A 21,957-nucleotide genomic window follows, 5' to 3' on the forward strand; every position below is an offset into this window, starting at 1 on the left:
GATGAAGTTATCTACCGCAGCTAAATGTGCACAATGCTTTCCTATGGCCCCATTCACACACTGCATTTAGTGACGGTTTTGTTACATGTGGTTTTGTGCAGATAGAAAAAATAAAGTTGACTGCATCCAGGAACGATTTAGCGCAGCTATCTGCACAAAACTGCAGGTAATCGTAGTGTACTATTTCTCCTGCAGATAGCAGCGGCAACAAGGAAAGAAGAACAGGAAGCACATCAGAAATGGCAAGAATGTTCGAGACGCAGCTAAATGCAGTCGCATGTAAACGCAGCTAATGTACAACTGCAAGAGAACGCTGTGCCAGGATTCTTTGAATTTCAAAATAACAAAACATGCTTTTAACAGCAGCAGAACAGCCGCCCATGTGAAAGGGGCCTATCTCTGTCGGCTGACATTTGTGTGAGCGTTTATGATCTCTATAACTTGAGATCCAAATGTTCCGGTAAGTGGCGCTGATTGAATTCTTTGTGAGAAGGAACAGCAGGTGAACATTGGGGGGGGGGGGGGGTTATTTACTAAAGGCAAATCCACTTTGCACTACAAGTGCACTTGGAAATGCAGTCGCTGTAGATTTGAGGGGGACATGCAAGGAAAATAAAAAACAGCATTTTAGCTTGCACATGATTGGACGATAAAATCAGCAGAGCTTCCCCTCATTTCAGATCTTCCCCTCAGATCTACAGCGACTGCTCTTCCAAGTGCACTTGTAGTGCAGAGTAGATTTGCCTTTAGTAAATCAATCCCACTGTGTCCATATATCACTTTGCACTCGGAGCATTTCATGGACTTTCCTATTTGTTACTCTTTATATGATTTTTAATCAGTGTTTTTTAGGAAAATATATTGAATTTGAAATCCACAATTCTTCATCACTAAGTTTGCTTATATTCACTATTGGATATGTGCTTATTTCTTATATACATCACTAGCTCAGTATTTAGGCTATTTTTAAGCAGCAGCACCTCCTTATAAATTTGATTTGTGTTAGCGCAGATATATTATTTATACACAGGGATCTACTGTTGCTGATGGGGATCTTATGTTGCTGGGGGTCAGTTGTGGCTGGGAGTGATCTAGTGAGGCTGGCTGCAAGGAAATCTGTTGTTGCTGCTGGGGGTCTATTGTTGCTGGGGGAGGGGGTGTTTTGTTGCGGGTGATCCATTGTTGTTGGCTGCTGGAGAGTCTATTGGTGCTGACTGCAGGGAGATCTGTTATTGTTGCTGGGGATCTTTTGTTCCTGGGGGAGGGGGTATTTTGTTGTAGGTAGTCCATTGTCGCTGGGGGGGTCTACTGTTGCTGGCTGCATGGGATTTTACTGCTTTTCTTGTTCTCATTACATTTCACACATATTACTTAGTACCACAACTGTTACTTGGTTCTGTATTCTCTAAAAGGGGCAGTACTGAAAGGTGGGTTGGGGGTGGACCCAAGTGCAGGAGGTGGGTAGGGTAGGGGTGCAGAAAAGGGGCGACTCAGAAAGGGGGAGTTCCTGCACCTATTGTCTGAGAAGAAAACCCTGCTTACAGCAGATAAATAAATATCCCCTGATCTCTTTTCTACTGCATTTTCCTGGCTAGGTTATCTAAACAGGCTGGCAAAATTTAAAGTGGAAGATTCCTCAAAATCATATTTCTAAGTGCCATCAAACGAGGGAGCATGTACTTGTCTGAATATTTTATTAAGCCACTTTAGATGGCTTTGACCTATCAAAACTGTTTCACTTTTAGTATCTTCTAAAAATAGCATTTCTATTTTACAGACTGTTAAAGAGGAACTGCAGTCTGCTCACATAATTTGTAATAAAAACATCTTTGATATTCTGAAGCTCCCCTCCAACCACTTTGCATATTATTTTATATATACTGTGATTCTGTACTTGCCAAATATGCTGCAGAAATCTCCCTCCACTGAGTCTGGCTGCAAACATTTTCACAGTGGGCAGCTGAAGCTGCTGCCTGTTCACTTCTTGGATTTATGCAGGCACACAGAGGCACACCTCCAGTTCTGCAGCTCTCATTGGCCCTCTTATGACTCACCCCCCCCCCTCCCTTCCTGGCAAACTCTCAAGAGTGAGAGAGAGAGCTGTGCATGATGTCATAAGCCTAGGCTTTTTACTAGACAAGAAACAGGAAGTGGGCTGTATAAGGTAATTACTGGCAGTAAAAAAAAATATGTTTTACTATCCAAAGTTAAAACAACAAGGGCAGGGTATTTAATAGATGGAAAGATGAAAAAAATGTTCCGCTCCAGTACTGTAATATATGTAATAAATAGTATACTGTTAATCTTTTCCCTTTTTACTTACTGGAGGTAAAAAAAACATTTACACAAGAGACATCTGTTAAGTGGAACTGGAGATAACATAATGGAAGGACTTTGGACCAATAATGACCAAGCTGGCAATTTAAACAGTACAAAGTGGAAGCTGAAAGCCGAGATGAAAGTTTATTGCATTAATCAGAATGGTGACATAAGTCAATTTAGATATGAACACGCATATGTATTAGAGATTTATAAAGAAGATGATTGCTTAAGGCCTAATGCCCTACATCCTATGTCCTGCTCTGCTACCGGTTTGCTCATAATGCGTTGCTAAGGTAAATTTTGTTGTACGTATGAAAAGACAGATATGCTTTACTTTTACCATTAAGGGACATACAGAACATTCAATTTAATCTCATGCAAAATATCTAAATGCAATCTCATGCAAAATATGTAAAAATAAGACTTAATCCCTATTGCTACCAGTCATTTTGTACTTCAGATGGCTGAACAAACTGTTGCCTTTTTCCACAATACATACTCAAAATTGTGCAAAGACCTCCCATCTCCCTACCACATATTTTTCTGGAAGTTTATGACCTGTAGAGTTGGAAGATTGCACTAATTTGTATAACTAATTTGTATAACCCATGACAGCTATGCAAATGTTTACCAAGACTATATTTCCATAGAATTAATCTAAAACGTATTAGCGCACACAAACAATATATTTGTACTGGGCAGCACAGTAGTGTAGTGGGTAGCACTCTCGCCTAGCAGTAAAAAGGGTCGCTGGTTCAAATCCCAACCACACTACCTGCCTGGAGTTTGCATGTTCTCCCTGTGCCTCCGTGGGTTTCCTCTGGGTACTCTGGTTTCCTCCCACACTCTAAAGACATGCTGGTAGGTTAATTGGCTTCTGTCCAAAATTGGCCCTGGTGTATGGGTGTGAGTTGGGGACCTTAGATTGTGGACCCCTTGGGGGTGTGTGTGGAGCACTGCGTAGATTGATGGTGCTACATGGGTACCTTAAATATATAAAAAATAATAATATATAGTTGATGGGACGCGGTGATGGGGACAATTGTGGACGCTCACTCAGGTTGAACTGGATGGACTGGTGTCTTTATTCAACCTTACTAACTATGTAATTATGTAACTACTGAATGAAAAAAAAATAGCATTAACAAATGGTAAATTTAAAAATTATGCAAAAACAGGGAAATAAGTAAAAGGTACACAAAACTGTAAATTGGCGTCTTACATTATTATTATTATTTTTTTTTTACCTTTAAGTGTAAAGTGATTACTAATATGAGCATCGCAACAAGAGTCTTACATACACAGGTGTGTTTTTAATATGTATATATTAAGGGGTTGATTTACTAGAATTTACTAGGAGTAAAGGCTGTCCACTTAGCAAAGTGAATGTGAAATTTGGAAGTGAATGTTTGTAGCTAAGGTGATTCTGTATTCGCTCTGGATGTAGAAAGTGAGGGGTAGAAAAAGGGTTTTTGCTAGCAAGTAATTGGTTGATTACAGTGAACACAGCTTCATCTTATTTATGAAGCTCGGCAAATGTTCATTTTGCTAAGTGCTACCAGTGTCTATTCGTTTAGTAAAACAACCCCCAAGTGTCCCATCATGCACCAAGCATAGTTCCCTTTATTACTAATGCACGCTTTAGGCTGGGTTCACACTAGTGCATCCAATTTGCACAGCAGGAGCCCTGTGCGTCTTTTGGTCAATTTCGGGCTGAAATTGGACCTGAAACGGTGAACGAGGACGCACTGGACTTCTGCTGTGAGCCGCTGCGTGCTTATATGTGAACCCAGCCTTACTGGAAGTAAGGGCATGGTACTACATTGTTGTGGTTCTATACATAAACATCTTGATTTTGGTTCTTGGTAAATTTAAAGTACACTCTTAACTTTTGACTGACACAAAAAGTACTTTAACCCACAACACAATACCCAAACAAACATAATTATGCCACAATTATACATGTAACATCAACACATGCTCCCTGAGGATGTCTATGCCGACAAAACGGGTAGGGCTGGAGTTTTGGTGCTGACATCATTGCACACGCGCTCAGTTGGGCAGCATGCTTATACTATATGCTATAACCCCGTGAATCTTTTGTGAGTACATTATATCAAAAAAGTACATATTAAAGTGGTAATGCACTATACAGTAGTTTTTTCTATCCTTCCACATTAAGGTTGAAATTTTTTTGTAGCTAATGGGCAAATATACAATATCTCACAAAAGTGAGTACACCCCTCACATTTTTGTAAATATTTTATTTAATCTTTTCATGTGACAACACTGAAGAAATGACACTTTGCTACAATGTAAAGTAGTGAATGTGCAGCTTGTGTAACAGTGTAAATTTGCTGTCCCCTCAAAATAACTCAACATACAGCCATTAATGTCTAAACCACTGGCAACAAAAGTGAGTACACCCCTAAGTGAAAAAGTCCAAATTGGGCTCAATTAGCCATTTTTCTTCCCCGGTGTCATGTGACTCAGTGTTACAAGGTCTCAGGTGTGAATGGGGAGCAGGTGTGTTAAATTTGGTGTTATCGTTCTCACTCTCTCATACTGTTCACTGGAAGTTCAACATGGCAACTCATGGCAAAGAACTCTGAGGATCTGAAAAAAATAATTGTTGTTCTAAATAAAGATGGCCTAGGCTATACGAAGATTGCCAAGACCCGGAAACTAAGCTGCAGCACAGTGGCCAAGACCATATAGCGGTTTAACAGGACAGGTTCCATTCAGAACAGGCCTCGCTATGGTCAACCAAAAAAGTTAAGTGCACATGCTCAGTGTCATATCCAGAGGTTGTCTTTGGGAAATAGACATATGAGTGCTGCCAGCATTGCTGCAGAAGTTGAAGGGGTGGGGGGGTCAGCCTGTCAGTGCTCAGACTATACGCTGCACACTGCATTAAATTGATCTACATGGCTGTTGTCACAGAAGGAAGCCTTTTCTAAAGATGATGCACAAGAAAGCCCGCAAACAGTTTGTTGAAGACAATCAGACTAAGGATATGGATTACAGGAACCATGTCCTGTGGTCTGATGAGACCAAGATAAACTTATTTGGTTCAGATGGTGTCAAGCGTGTGTGGCAGCAACCAGGTGAGGAGTACAAAGACAAGTGTGTCTTGCCTACAGTCAAGCATGGTGGTGGGAGTGCCATGGTCTGGGGCTGCATGAGTGCTGCCGGCACTGGGGAGCTACAGTTCATTGAGGGAATCATCAATGCCAACATGTACTGTGACATACTGAAGCAGAGCATCATCCCCTCCCTTCAGAGACTGGGCCACAGGGCAGTATTCCAACATGATAACGATGCCAACACACACCTCCAAGACGATCATTGCCTTGCTAAAGAAGCTGAAGGTAAAGGTGATGGACTGGCCAGGCATGTCTCCAGACCTAAACTCTAATGAGCATCTGTGAGGAATCCTCAAACGGAAGGTGGAGGAGTGCAAGGTCTCTAACATCCACCAGCTCTGTGATGTTGTCATGGAGGAGTGGAAGAGGACTCCAGTGGCAACCTGTGAAGCTCTGGTGAACTCCATGCTTAAGAGGGTTAAGGCAGTGCTGGAAAATAATGGTGGCCACACAAAATATTGACACTTTGGACATTTTCACACCCCATTTCAGGGGTGTATTCACTTTTGTTGCAAGCGGTTTAGACATTAATGGCTGTGTGTGGAGTTATTTTGAGGGGACAGCAAATTTACACTGTTATATAAGCTGTACACTCACTACTTTACATCTTTACATTGTAGCAAAGTGTCATTTCTTAAGTGTTGTCACATGAAAAGATATAATAAAATATTTACAAAAATGTGAGGGGTGTACTCACTTTTGTGTGATACTGTATATGCATATAAAAAAAAAATATAACAATACATTCACAAATCTACTTATTATACTATGTGCAAAAATATAAATAAAGTGTCAATAAAGTGCCAGTGCATGAATAGTGCAAATCAAACAATAGTGCAAAAATACATCATTAAAGCGGACTTTCACCCACATTTTTAACTCCTCACCATGCAGCACTAATGTGCATCCTTAAAATGAATTGGCAATTTATTTATTTTTTTTCTGTTCACTTAACTGATTTATGCCTATATCTAATTTCACTTCCTCCTCTAGGGTGCCGCGGCTGCAGATGTCATTTCCGGTTTTGAATTGGCTCCTGGGAGATCTTGTTCAGCTTGGCATGGCGTCTATGTAATTTCTTGGCCAGCTTGGCATGGCACGGCTCCAGTAACATTTAACATTGGCGTCAATGGAAAATCTCGGTCAGCTTGGTATGGCTGTGCAATGCCAAGCTAACCAAAATTGCACCGCACTGCACATGCGCAAGATCGGCAGGTGCATGCTGGGTAGCCAGCATGCATTGACTCCAGGAAGAAGGACACTGTGGCTTCAGATGCCCACACTGGAGATGGCCGCGCTGTGCAGAAACATCACAAAGTAAGAAAACAATGCTGCACAGATAGAAAACTGGGCATAGTTTACAGCATACCTTTGTTACATTGCACGAGGCATGAGTATTCTTGGGGTATTTTTATCTTAACCACTTAACCCCCGGACCATTTGGCTGGCCAAAGACCAGAGCACTTTTTGCGATTCGGCACAGCGTCGCTTTAACTGACAATTGCGCAGTCGTGCGACGTGGCTCCCAAACAAAATTGACAGCCTTTTTTCCCCACAAATAGAGATTTCTTTTGGTGGTATTTGATCACCTCTGTGGTTTTTATTTTTTGCGCTATAAACAAAAAAAGAGCGACAATTTTGAGAAAAAAAACTATATTTTTTACTTTTTGCTATAACAAAATATCTCCAAAAAATATATAAAAAAACATTTTTTTTCCTCAGTTTAGGCCAATACGTATTCTTCTACATATTTTTGGTAAAAAAAATAAAAAAATAAAAATCGCAATAATTGTTTATTGATTGGTTTGCACAAAAGTTGTAGCGTCTACAAAATAGGGGATAGTTTTATGGCATTTTTATTTTAGTAATGGCGATCAGTGATTTTTATCATGACTGCGACATTATGGCGGACACTTTTGGCGCTATTTTGGGACCATTCACATTTATACAGCGATCAGTGCAATTAAAAATGCATTGATTACTGTGTAAATGTGACTGGCAGTGAAGGGGTTAACCAGGAGGGGGGCGCTGCAGGGGTTAAGTGTGTCCCAGGGATGTGTTCTAACTGTGGGGGGGATGTGCTATGTGTGACACGACACTGATCACCGCTCCTGATTACAGGGAGCTGTGATCAGTGTCCTGTCACTAGGCAGAACGGGGAAATGCTTCTTTACATCAGCATTTCTCTGTTCTTCCATTCCGTGAGACGATCGCAGGTATCCCCGCGGACATCGAGTCAGCGGGACCCGCGATCACTCTCATGGAGCCCGCGGCAGGGTGGCGCGCACGCGACCACACGGCGGCAAATTTAAAAGGGACGTACCTGTACGCCCATTTGCCTGTCCATGCCATTCTGCCGTCGTATATGTACATGCGGTGGTTGGCAAGTGGTTAAAAGTCATATTTCGTCCGGAACTCCACTTTAAAGTGCTTATGTGACAAATGTGTAAATATATTCTCGTATATCGATCAGCTTGGTACAACCAGCCTGTTTAATTTTTCTGCATGCGATTAGTGCCTGCGGCTATAGCTGCTAGCAGTAATTTTTGTATTGTGCCGCCCAGGAAGGCTCCCCGCCCCTACCGGCAGAATACAATAGTACAATACTGGTACGGGATGGATTCCCCCATCAATACTGTGTTGATGGGGGAATCAAGCAATTTTCTTTCCTTTCACCCCAGAAAATGGCACAATTTATGGGTCTCTTAACTTTACCTTGAACTGACAGAAGAACAAAAACTTGGTTACTAAAAAATTATAGGAAACGAATGATCAAAAATTTTTTTTTTTTTGCTTACACAGTGCTTTCTCTAGCTGAACATATCTTTGTATTGGTTCAATAAGAGATCTAGTTCTGACTGTTGTTCTCAGAGGTGAAGGCCTTCTTCGTCTATTCAAGGCACATCAAGCGGGTCCATTATTTCTACAATACACTTATCTGTAAGCTTATACAAATGGGTTTTTATAAAAGGGATCTGTGTTTCATACCATGTCCTGTGTTTATTTGCAGTTCTTATAAAGCTTATGAGATTGTCCCTTTATGCACAATCTTTTTAATGCAGCTGGAAAAAAACAGTCACGAAAAAAATATATACGTATACACTATGACAGTAAATGGTAATCTTTACTAGTCTGTGAACATTTCAGCTTGTTTCTAAAAAAAAAAAAAACTTCATTAAAAAAAATAAATAAATAATGGGGAAGCTGCTCTATTATTATCAAATAGGTCAACATGAAAATGTGCCAGATCCCAAGATAAAAACTAATTAATCATGCAGCAAGATTTGGAAACAGCACCTCTAATAAGCAAACTTATTAAGGCAAGTGATTATCAATATGCTGTATAATAGTTTTGCGGGATTGAGCATGCCCTGCAAATATGAACAAGCAAAACAAGACAGTCCTAATTAAACAATAAAACAAACTACAATTTCTCTATGTGCGGATTCGATTCTGCACATTATGACACACTTACTCAATACTGTGCCCTCTTACAGTAGTAGATAGGTCAGGATTGCAATTGCTGCGCCATCCAACGCCGACACCATCTCCCGCAGAGATTCTTCCAGGTCCCACGATGATCCCTTTCAGCCTTAGGATGGTCACGGATGATGTCACTTCTGCATTACATTGCCCATAGCACCCGGAAAGTATATTCGTTCAACAACCCCTGTCTTTATTTTATTTATTTATTTATTTATTTCAGGTACTTATATAGCGCCGTCAATTTACGCAGCGCTTTACATATACATTGTACATTCACATCAGTCCCTACCCTCAAGGAGCTTACAATCTAAGGTCCCTAACTCACATTTATACATACTAGGAACAATTTAGACAGGATCCAATTAAGCTACCAGCATGTCTTTGGAGTGTGGGAGGAAACCGGAGTACCCGGAAAAAACCCACGCAGGCACAGGTCTTTGGTAAATCTTTTGTACTAAACTGTTTTAGACCACATACAGTGCATCCACAAAGTATTCACAGCGCTTCACTTTTTCCAGATTTTGTTATGTTACAGCCATATTACAAATTGATTAAATTAATTATTTTTCTTAAAATTCTTCATACAATACCCCATAATGACAATGTGAAAGAAGTTTGTTTGAAATCTTTGTAAATTTATTAAAAATAAAAAATGTACATGAGTATTCACAGCCTGTCCTCAATCTTTTGTTGAAGCACCTTTGGCACCAATTACAGCCTCAAGTCTTTTTGAGTATGATGCTACAAGCTTGGCAGACCGATTTTTGGGCAGTTTCTCCCATTCTTCTTTGCAGGACCTCTCAAGCGCCAGCAGGTTGGATGGGGAGTGTCGGTGCTCAGCCAATTTCAGATGTTTCCAGAGATGTTAAATCAGGTTCAAATCTGGGCTCTGACTGGGCCATTTAAGGACATTCACAGAGTTGTCCCGTAGCCATTCCTTTGTTATCTTGGCTGTGGGTCCAGAGCACTCTGGAGCAGGTTTTCATCAAGGATGTCTCTGTACATTGCTACATTCATCTTTCCCTCAATCCTGACCAGTCTCCCAGTTCCTGCCACTGAAAAACAGCCTCACAGCATGATGCTGCCACCACCATGCTTCACTGTAGGGATGGTATTAGCCAGGTGATGAGCGGTGTCTGGTTTCATCGAGACATGATGCTTGCAATTCAGGCCGAAGAGTTCAATTTTTTTTTTCATCAGACCAGAAATCCTTCAGGTGCCTTTTGGCAAACTCCAGGCAGGATGTCATGTGCCGTTTACTGAGGCATGGCCGTCTGGCCACTCTACCATACAGGCCTGATTGGTGGAGTGCTGCAGAGATGGTTGTTCTGCTGGAAAGTTCTTCTCTCTCCACAGAGAAACACTGGAGCTCTGTCAGAGTGACCATCGGGTTCTTGGGCACCTCCCTGACTAAGGCCCTTCTCCCCAATCGCTCAGTTTGGCTGGGTGGCCTGCTCTAGGAAGAGTCCTAGTGGTTCCAAACTCCTTCCGTTTATGGATGATGGAGGCCACTGTGCTCATTGGGGCCTTCAATGCTGCAGAATTTTGTTCTGTACCCTTAACCAGTCCAGACTGTCTACAGACAATTCCTTGGACTTCATGGCTTGGTTTGTGCTCTGACATGCACTGTTAACTGTGGGACCTTACATAGACAGGTTTGTGCCTTTCCAAATCATGTCCAATCAACTGAATTTACCACAGGTGGACTCCAATCAAGTTTTAGAAACATCTCAAGGATGATCAGTGGAAACAGGATGCACCTGAGCTGAACTTTGAGTGTCATGGCAAAGGATGTGAATGCTAAGACCCCTTTCACACTGAGCCGCCCCGGGCGTCGCCGTTAAAGCGGCGTTTTTAGCGCCGATTTACAGTCGTTCTAGCTGCGATATTTGCCCGCTAGCGGGGCGGTTTTAACCCCCGCTAGCGGCCGAAAAAGGGTTACATCCGCCTGCAAAACGTCGCTGCTGCAGCGCTTTGCCGGCGGTACGGCAGTGCTGCCCCATTGTTTTAAATGGGCAGGAGCGGTGGAGGAGTGGTGTATTCACCGCTCCTCCACCGCTGCAAAGAAGCTGCTAGCAGGACTTTTTGTGACGCCCTGCCAGCGCAGCTCCCCAGTGTGAAGCACTCTGGCTTTCACACTTGGTTAGCAGCTGAGGCTTTTTTCAGGCGCTATGCATGCGCTATTTTTAGCGCTGTAATGCCTGAAAAACGCCTCCAGTGTGAAAGGGGTCTTATGTACATGTGATTTTTTTTTTGTGTTTCTTATTTTTAATAAATTCACAAAGATTTCAAACAAACTTCTTTCATGTTGTCATTATGGGGCATTGTTTGTAAAATTTTGAGGAAGATAATTAATTTAATCTATTTTGGAACAAGGCTGTAAAAAAAGTGAAGCGCTGTGAATACTTTCTGGATGCACTGTAAATAAAATGGCTACAATTCTGTTGAGCAGTCTATAAACACTAGAGGGAGGTCAGACATCCACATTTGTTGTAGGGTAGACAGATGCACTGCAGACCTCTCTGTCACCAGCTAATTTGCTTGAAAACAGTGCTGACTGGACAAACTTTCACAGCTATTTAATCACTACTCCTTCCAATGAGTCCAGACAGGCAGCATTTAGGAATCGTCAAAGGATTGTCCAGAAGAATCAGATGAGTGGAGTGGTCAGAAGCTTGTCTAAAGCTGGCCATACACATAGATTTTTTTCAAATCAGCTTGCAGGGCTGCACAGCGCTAAAGTACGAATCTCCTGCTGTAACTACTGTATTTTGACAGCTTGCGCTGCCACATCAATTGAGGGGTGTTGGGCCAGAGGGGGTTGACAGGCCGTCCACTGAGGAAATTTGGGCCAATTCAGTGTGAATTGGATAAAATTTGCTCTGTGTACAGCCAGCTTTTGGGTAAACACACGTGGCCAGGTTCCGCACCTACTCAATTTTCTGTTGCAGTGATGGACAGGAATTGGACCTTGTAGAGTTTACCTAAAGGGTAGTAAAAGAATTGACAACCACGGGAAATATTTGTTAAAAAACCTTTGTGCAGCAGGCACGCACCTTTCCCGTTTTGGATTGGGCAAAGGGAAGGAAGTATCTGTCCATTGCTGAACATTTAGCTGAAGTCTTTGTTTAGAGACAAATTGTCGCTGAATTATACACTAGGGCAATTTAATAAAAAGTGTCTGAGACAAACTTCTCAACTGGAGCGCAGCCAATTAGCTTTTAAATTAAATTTACCAAGCTGTGTGGAAAAAATGAAACATGTTCATTCTGGGCAATGGCACCGGTTGGGACAGAATTTGTCTCAGACACTTTCATTTATCCCTCCTAGGTGTGCATTTTTTTCCATAAAGATTTTTATTAAAGATAATGAAAGACATTACAGATGTAATAATATAAAATAATAGGGCTCCAACTGGAGTGCCAGCAAAAGATACACATCAGCAGCATAGCTAACAAGGTACTCCATGTCTAAGGTATCGTCAACATTCACGTTAAGGTCAGACATAAAGATCACGTTGAAGCATTCTTAAATTGTAAGGTTTGTGTATGGTAAGGTTTGTGTCTGTCGGCCTGTCTAGATCTCACGAAAGTTGGGGCCTCTAGTCACGAAACGTTCTCTGCATGTCTGTTTTCCTGAGAAGAGTGGACCAGAGGGCCAACTATTAAGCCGGTCCCTCATTCCAAATTCTCTGCCTGTTAGGGCTTGTTTAGGAGGGGGATAAGGAAGGGAAAAAAGGTGGGGGAAAAAGAGAGGGAGGGTAGAAAAAGGGGGGAGAAGGGGAAAAAAAAAGGGGGGGGGGGGAGTGCAAGGATAGGAAGAGTTAGGAGAGGGGGTGGAATGACCACCAGCTACCCTCCCCCTCTGTGTGCATTTTAATGAACAAGGTCCTCAATATGATTTCATATATGAAAGTCAATTAAGTAAAATGGATTTGTCCATGTTTTTTATATAATGAATAAAGGTACAACAATTTGAGTAGAGATGTCTCGTATGAACAGGTGAATGTGTTAGGGTTCATTTTCATACATTATTAGTTTATGGTCCCCGGGGCTTAGTTTACTCCTTTTGATTAATTGAACATCTTGGGACTAGCCTAATACTTTGAATAGGTCCTCAACATTAATTATTCTATTGTTATCTACATAGGCTGCACTTTAGTAATCAAGACAGACATAAGTAACCACTCATATCATAAATATAGAGCAGGTAATGAAAGTAAATGGAGTTTTTTATGCCCTCATTTACTTCATTACTGATAAATATGACTCCAGCTTCATATAATGCAGTTTATGTATGACATTTTATCCCAGCTGTATTACTTACTTGCGCTTGTAGTTAGCAAAATCAGCATCCACAATATCAGCAAGAGGCAGATTGAATAAACTAAATGAGGCATACACTAGCACCCTAGAAGAGAAAGGAAAGAAAACTTCATTTAATATTAGACAAAAGTTTACAAACAAAATTAAATAGCAAAACCCCAGTCAAAAGTTGTTGTTTTTTTTTACATTTTAGAGGAAGGGTTGGAAGCTCTGTCAGCTTTTCATTGAACTTTGTGTTACTACAAACCACAAAAAAAAGGAGATTTCCCATAAAATAGTAATGCACTAGGTGCCTGTGCATTTTGAGAATCATGTGTTCCCCTACTCCTTTCACCAGGGTCTGTAATTTGGCATAAAATAGGGATTCCACAAAAATAGCGATCTGTAAAAACTGTTAAGTAGCAATTTTTTTAGAAGCAGTCCTTAGTCTTTGTAGCTAAATGTGGTAAATAGAAGGTTACAGACAGAATAACAGTTTAATAGTAATCACATAAAATTAAAATAGAACTAAAGGCAAAACTTTTTTTTCAATTTTCTTTATTTCGGATAGGGTACAGGAGGGTTAAAACCCCATATGTTTTTTTTTTTACAATCTGTGTCCATTGGGGAGGTTTCCCTTCACTTCCTGTCCCATAGCTAAAACAGGAAGTGTGAGGAAATCCCTAAAAAGAGGGAATTATTGGTTGTCATCAGAACTAGTATTGACATTAGAGGATTTCCCCTCTATTCCTGTTATCAAGACAACACAAAATTTGGGATTTACTCTCATTTGGCGATAATGATAAACAGAACAAATAGAGAGGGTGAATCTCCCTAAAAGGGGCACAGCCAGCAATAAAAACTGTCAGGTGTTCTAATCCCACTCCACTCTATCTAAAACTAAAAGAAACGTTTTGCCTTTAGTTACACTTTAACCTCTGATTCATTTTGTGTGTGATTTCTTTCATTGAAAACACACATAAAAAGGAGCTGCAGATGGTGCTACCAGTACTTCTACCTCTGAAAGGTGCAAGGCCTTGATGATAAATAGATTTCCTGCAGCAAATTGTCAGATGCACTGAGGAAATTACTTAGCTCTACCATTGTTATAACCTGGAAGTGTACATACTGCAGGCACTGTTTTTTAGGTTTGTTGTAGAACACATGAGTCAAACAGAAGGCTGCGTGCCAAATCTGGCCCTCCAGGCTATTTCATGTGGCCCTCGCACACAGGGGGAGGGGTGGAAGTGAAATGTGAATAGCCTGTGAAAGAGACCTAATTCCTGCATACTGTGCATAGCAAACCCTAAACCCTGCACTCTGTATGTAGCGCACGCCTCAACACTGCACTCTATACAAAGCACACGCTGAACTCTACACGTAGCACACCTCTGAACCCTGCACGCTGTATGTAGCGCACGCCTCAACACTGCACTCTGTACACAGCACACGCTGAAGTCTACACGTAGCACACCTCTGAACCCTGCACTCTGTATGTAGCGCACCGTTAACACTGCACTCTGTACACAGCACACGCTGAACTCTACACGTAGCACACCTCTGAACCCTGCACTCTGTATGTAGCATACGCCTCAACACTGCACTCTGTACACAGCACATGCTGAACTCTACACGTAGCACACCTCTGAACCCTGCACTCTGTATGTAGCGTACCCCTGGAATCTGCACTCTGTGCGTAGCGCATTCCTGAACTTTGCACAGAACGCAGTCCTGGTATTTATTGCTCCATTTAAGATCCTCCCACTGTTAGTGCAATTTGGCCACACCCATAGTTTGATGCGGTTTGGTGGGAAACGTGAGTAAGTTCTTGCACCTATTCTCTGACAAAAAAAAAAAGCCCTGCATAAATTTATATAGTTTCACATACAATCGGCCTTTTGAGGACAACCATAATGCTGATGCGGCCCACAATGAAATTGAGTTTGACACCCCTGATGCAGGGAGTCAGCGAAGGAACATGTTCACTTTGAATTATTACGGAACATAAATGAACAGCAGTTCATGGACTGTCAAGCAGCCACACTGTTGAGAATGATTTCACTTAAAAAAATGGCAACTATGGTTTATGTAGTCAACAGTAGTAAACTTTAAATTTTGAATACAGGGCTTGTGCGTTTCTACAGTCCAAACTCCAGCCACGTTTCAGATTCTTCCCCCGTTTACCTTGTGGTCAGCCAGTTTATTTTGGACAAGGGTAAAAAACATTAATACATTCCAGCTGGATCAACAAGTAATAAATTATTGACCAAAACCATGCCACCATGGCTTGTGTGAGTGCACAGAATCAGAAATGTTGACTTTCTTTAAATGAGATACATCAACAATTTAAAGCTGCACTCCAGGAATTATCTGTATTGCATTCTCATTGGTCCAGCTTGGCACAATGTAAGTATGCAGCAAAATGCATATCTTGTGGGCTGCTGAGAAAGCTGTACATTTGTGTAGTAGTTGGCACCACTACAGGGATCGCCGCAATCTTCCAGGTCCTGCAGGGTTTCTGTGTGAGCAATTAACCCACTGCAGATTGACCACAGGGGTTTGCTCATTTAGAACCACCACCATACATAGAACGCCTTATCTGAACCCTGCACGCTGTATGTAGCGCACGCCTCAACACTGCACTCTGTACACAGCACACGCTGAAGTCTACACGTAGCACACCTCTGAAACCTGCACTCTGTATGTAGCGCACCGTTAACACTGCACTCTGTACACAGCACACGCTGAACTCTACACGTAGCACACCTCTGAACCCTGCACTCTGTATGTAGCATACGCCTCAACACTGCACTCTGTACACAGCACATGCTGAACTCTACACGTAGCACACCTCTGAACCCTGCACTCTGTATGTAGCGTACCCCTGGAATCTGCACTCTGTGCGTAGCGCATTCCTGAACTTTGCACAGAACGCAGTCCTGGTATTTATTGCTCCATTTAAGATCCTCCCACTGTTAGTGCAATTTGGCCACACCCATAGTTTGATGCGGTTTGGTGGGAAACGTGAGTAAGTTCTTGCACCTATTCTCTGACAAAAAAAAAAAAAGCCCTGCATAAATTTATATAGTTTCACATACAATCGGCCTTTTGAGGACAACCATAATGCTGATGCGGCCCACAATGAAATTGAGTTTGACACCCCTGATGCAGGGAGTCAGCGAAGGAACATGTTCACTTTGAATTATTACGGAACATAAATGAACAGCAGTTCATGGACTGTCAAGCAGCCACACTGTTGAGAATGATTTCACTTAAAAAAATGGCAACTATGGTTTATGTAGTCAACAGTAGTAAACTTTAAATTTTGAATACAGGGCTTGTGCGTTTCTACAGTCCAAACTCCAGCCACGTTTCAGATTCTTCCCCCGTTTACCTTGTGGTCAGCCAGTTTATTTTGGACAAGGGTAAAAAACATTAATACATTCCAGCTGGATCAACAAGTAATAAATTATTGACCAAAACCATGCCACCATGGCTTGTGTGAGTGCACAGAATCAGAAATGTTGACTTTCTTTAAATGAGATACATCAACAATTTAAAGCTGCACTCCAGGAATTATCTGTATTGCATTCTCATTGGTCCAGCTTGGCACAATGTAAGTATGCAGCAAAATGCATATCTTGTGGGCTGCTGAGAAAGCTGTACATTTGTGTAGTAGTTGGCACCACTACAGGGATCGCCGCAATCTTCCAGGTCCTGCAGGGTTTCTGTGTGAGCAATTAACCCACTGCAGATTGACCACAGGGGTTTGCTCATTTAGAACCAACACCATACATAGAACGCCTTGCATTTTGTTTAATGAATACAAGGCATTCTCTAATTGGACAAAGGGGGGGAAGGGGGCAGTGATGTCATAATCTTCAGCTCATCTAATCAGAGAACACCTTATGTTAATTGAAAAAAATGCAAGGCATTCTATAAATAGTGGTGGTATTGAGCTAGTGACCCGCTGGGGCAGATTTACTAAAACAGGTGCAGAAAGATTCTGGTGTAGCTGTGGACAGTAACCAATCAGCTTCTAACTTCAGCTTGTTATTAATCCTCAACAATAAAATAAAAATGATGTGTGCACAAGTTTTAGTAAATTTCCCCCACTATGTTCCTTGTGTGGAGGGGAAGCAGTCTGCACAGAACCCGAGCAAGACCTGGAAGATTGTGGCCATCACTGTAGTAGCACCAACTACTACAGTAATTTTCAACTGCTCCAGTGCTCAGGTTTGATTGTGCCAAGCTAGACCAATGTAAGTATGCAATACAGATCATTTCTGGAATTTAGCTTTATAAGGACACTTTTGGTACTGTGTGTATCAGATGTTCTCATTCAATCTGAGTAGCTGCCTGTACTTTTAAAGGGAAATTAGTGCTGGTGGCTCCCAAACTTTCTCATGGTGCACTATTGGGATTCAGTGGGAACCATAGTGTGTCAGGTCCTGACCCCTCTATTACATCATCATAAAAGTTTTAAATTGTTGGTTCACCTTTTCCCAAAAAAATTAAAAGGTGAATTAACATTGTACACCTGGCCCCACCTGCTACTTGCATAAAACTCCAGGTTTTAGGGATTCTGATGCATTCTGCATCCCAAACACTGGGACATATGGGCACTTTTGGAAGCTGATGTTAATGCATGCTCACAATCTGACCACTGTGCAGAATGTACAGGTTTGCTCTGAGCTCATCACACCCACATGTGTGTCTAGGGAAAAAAACTTAATGTATTTCCTTTAAGACTGTCCCACAGTGTACTTCGGGTTCCCTTGATTTAGAGCACAGTGGTTACAATGCACTGCAGAACCAGTCAAGCAGGGCAGAAAAAAATACAGCAGACATACAACTGATAGATTAATCATAACACTCTGCCTCTTCTCTATACCAGTTGTTTGCTGCACAAATATTTGACAGCCCTGGAACACCAGTAGCAATAAGAAAGATCTCACTTTTCATCACATGCTCTAGTGAATATGTGACAAATATTACGGGTCATATGATCCACATTTTACTCTTTGCATGTCAGGTAGACTACAGAAATTTTGGAACCTATACAATTACTTACATGTGAGCAGTCTTCAAGTTACCATTCTTTTCTTACAATGCTTTAAAACAACAGTCTAAAAATACTCCCTTGTGTGTCTGCAGGTACCTTTGTAAAGTTCTTTTGAGTGTTTTGGGAACCCCTGCACCCATGATGCTCTGTTATAACAAATCTTGGCTTTTGCAGAAAGCTGTGGGCAGAACCATTCCCTCTAACAACTCTTTACTGGACATACAGCTGCCCATTATGGAGGCTGTAGCTGGCAGAAGGAATTGCAGCCTTCATCTTTCTCAATAAAGGTCAAGCTATACATGTTAGCTGGAGAAAGGCTGTACAACTCCCCCAGATACTGTTCCTCTTTCGTTCTCTTCCAATTTATCTCACTGTCTCTCATCTATCCTCCTAGCAAAAGCATCTAAACTCATTCATTTGGCAAGGGAAAAAACCTGGTAGCGCCCATAGTAATCTCATTAAACATAGACTTGTAGGGGGCTCAGGGCTAGTTGAGGTTAAGAACTATTACCACTCTACAATCTTAGCACAATTGACAGACTGGATCTCGGCACCCTGTAACACCCACTGGCACATTATAGAACAAACTACTGTCCCGGGGCACAATCTAGAACACTGGCTGCATAGCACTGGACTGAAGGGGTCTACTCCCCTTCACTGCTCCCCGACTATTAGAGCTGCCTCGCGTTCCTGGTGGAAATTCCTGAACCACCAATGGGGACAAGTTTTTATGACCTCGGTGAAAATACCTATACTTATGCTGCATCTACTGATTCCGGACATTAATTTTCCACCCAAATTAATGGCCGCTTATAAGTCTGTCAATGACCTTTATGATAATGGGAAAATATAACCCATCACCAGATTACAAATGGACCTTTAAATAGCTCCATCAGAGCGGTTTCCTTATATACAAATAAAATAACTCACTACCTTGCCCACCCACCCAACCTTATGAGAGGGATCCTGAATCAGGCTTGGTTATACTTTAAGTCCCTTCTCCCCAAAATGAAAGGCATCTCACTCTTTTATAATCTTCCAAGAGAAACCAAAATTTGTGAAATCCCCCCCCCCCCCCATTCCAAAAAAGAGAGAGGGATCTTGAGTCACACTACTCTACATATCAATGGCAATGCGCTTCGAAAACAAATCTGCAGTGCTTCATGATGCACTACCCTTTGGGAGCAGACCCAAAAAAATACCCAAAGATGGTACTCTCCAAATTCAAAAACCACACATCTCCACTTTGCTGGAGTGGATATGGCCTAACAGGTTCATAAGGTGTGGACCTTATGGAGTTTCCCAGTACTCTTATGCCCTGTACACAGGGTCGGATTTTCCGACAGAAAATGTGTGATAGGACCTTGTTGTCAGAAATTCCGACCGTGTGTGGGCTCCATCACACATTTTCCATCAGAATTTCCGACACACAAAGTTTGAGAGCTTGCTATAAAATTTTCCGACAACAAAATCCGTTGTCAGAAATTCCGATCGTGTGTACACAAATCCAACGCACAAAGTGCCACGCATGCTCAGAATAAATTAAGAGACGAAAGATATTGGCTACTGCCCCATTTATAGTCCCGACGTACGTGTTTTACGTCACCGCGTTTAGAACGATCGGATTTTCCAACAACTTTTTGTGACCATGTGTATGCAAGACAAGTTTGAGCCAACATCCGTCGGAAAAAATCCATGGATTTTGTTGTCGGAATGTCCTATCAATGTCCGACCGTGTGTACGGGGCACTAGGTTTCTGGCATGCAGTCTTTAACCTCATCTCGGATGTTGTTAAAGCTCCAATCTCCCCAACACCAGGGTTAGCACTATTCAATCTCTCTACAGAAACCATCCCCATATCCTTCCAGACGGTAGTCACCCACATTCTGCTAGCAGCAAGACTGTCAGTCACTAGGTTATGGAAATCAAATAGACCCCCTTGCCGGAGACCTTAATATAATTAATCCAAACCCATCACACCTATGAAACGAATTTGTCTTCATCAAAACCCAAAAAGCTTGGAGCCCATGTGCTCAATAGTATGCACAACACATCTGTAATAAGTCTGCTTGGTAATTCCGGCTTATTGATGCATTTCCTTCATGTTCGTGTGTTACCTTTTTCCTTTTCCTTGCTTCCAGTATTTCAGATTTATCTTAGGGCATTTTTTTGTAGTATGGCTATTTCATATCCTACCATGTGTAAGCATCATTCTTATTGTAATATCTACAGCTTGTTTCGTTGCAGTTGTTTGTACTCCCTAATTGCCATATACATTTGCTAACTGTTGGTTATGCCTTTTTTTTGTTGTTGAAAACTCAATAAAAATATATTGAACAGAGAAAGGCTGTACAAATGTATGTTCAGCAACCTGACAGTGCCCATTATGGATAAAACTTTAAAGCGTTAAGCAAGGAAAGGGTTACTGCTCAGCAATGCAAGAAGAGAATTATCATAATACATTACAGGGTTCTATGGAGTTCAGCTGGTGGGCCGAATCCAAACAGCTTTTGATATCTTTTTGGAACTACAACAAAGAGAACTTTTAAATCTCTAGCTTTGTTCTACAAAACTTTTTTTCCTTCATAATGTAAACAAATTGGAAAATTCAGCCTGGCATGGACTGTGGTGGGTATAAGAAAATAGCAGCTCAGATTTCTCTGCTGGGATCCCAGAGAAAAGGAAAACAATGGGTAATTAAAGCTGTCAAAATCATCTAAAACACGTGTCAATCACAAGGCCGTGTGCCAAACTAGACCCCCCAGGACATTTCATGTGGCCCTCACATCCTGTAGCTGTGGCAACCCCCTTGTCTCCACCTCCCCTTGTCTCAGCAGTGGGCAGCAGATAGGAGGACAGAAATCCTCCTACAGATCCTGTGCCTCTCTGTGCAGCCACAGCACCCCCTCAAAGACTCCTCCCTGGTCTCCGCATTCAGCAGACTCCAGCAGCTGACTCCAGCCCTCCTCTGGTCCTCCTCCAGACGCTGCACTTTCTGCTTTCCAGCTCCGCCCCAGCTTGTTCCCGGCAGCAGCACCACATTGTAAGGGGGGTGCACTGTGATGTAAGGAAGGGTGGGGAACTCTTGACTTCTGATGGTGGTGGTGGTGGGGTGCTCTTGACATGGGATGTAAGGAGGAGTGGAGTGCTCTGGACATCTAGTCTTACAGAAACAATTGGCCCATTGAGAGCGACCACAATGCTGATGTGGCCCACAAAATCGAGTTTGACACCCCTGATCTAAAATATGAAAAATCAGCTTTGGGCGGACTAAAAGAGGGTCAGCTTTTCCTGTCATAAAACCCGATGCATATACCAACGGCACCCCCCAGTCAATGAAAACAACTATGTGTGTGCAACGATATCAAACTTCAGGAATGGCAGTTGGCAAAGCCTGGAACAGGTTGGTATTCTGCCAGAATACAGGAAGCGCAATATTTGGGGTGTCAGCATCTGCTTAAAGTATGTTTAAAAATCTCTAATCTGTGCTTCTTCAAGGGCTGGCCTTTACAAATGGTCCAAGAATTTCCCCCAGCTCCAAGTTGAGGTTCTTCTAAAATCCCTACGTTCATCTTGGGGAACGATCAAAGCTACAATGTACCGCAAAATGATACTTCAGCTTTACCATTATTCT

General features: G+C 42.0%; 1 protein-coding gene across 2 annotated transcripts in view; it reads right to left on the minus strand.

The window, feature by feature from the left end:
* LOC141101740 (transmembrane protein 180-like) overlaps positions 1-21,957 on the minus strand; it is a 97,557-nt gene that overhangs the window by 42,706 nt on the left and 32,894 nt on the right. For both annotated transcript variants that reach the window (XM_073591035.1, XM_073591034.1), the window contains exon 5: positions 13,281-13,364. In XM_073591035.1, the coding sequence (XP_073447136.1) occupies positions 13,281-13,364 (84 nt within the window). The remainder of the gene's footprint in view (positions 1-13,280; positions 13,365-21,957) is intronic.

The sequence above is a fragment of the Aquarana catesbeiana genome, linkage group LG06 (genome assembly GCF_042186555.1).
Source record: "Aquarana catesbeiana isolate 2022-GZ linkage group LG06, ASM4218655v1, whole genome shotgun sequence".
Taxonomy (NCBI): Eukaryota; Metazoa; Chordata; class Amphibia; order Anura; family Ranidae; genus Aquarana; species Aquarana catesbeiana.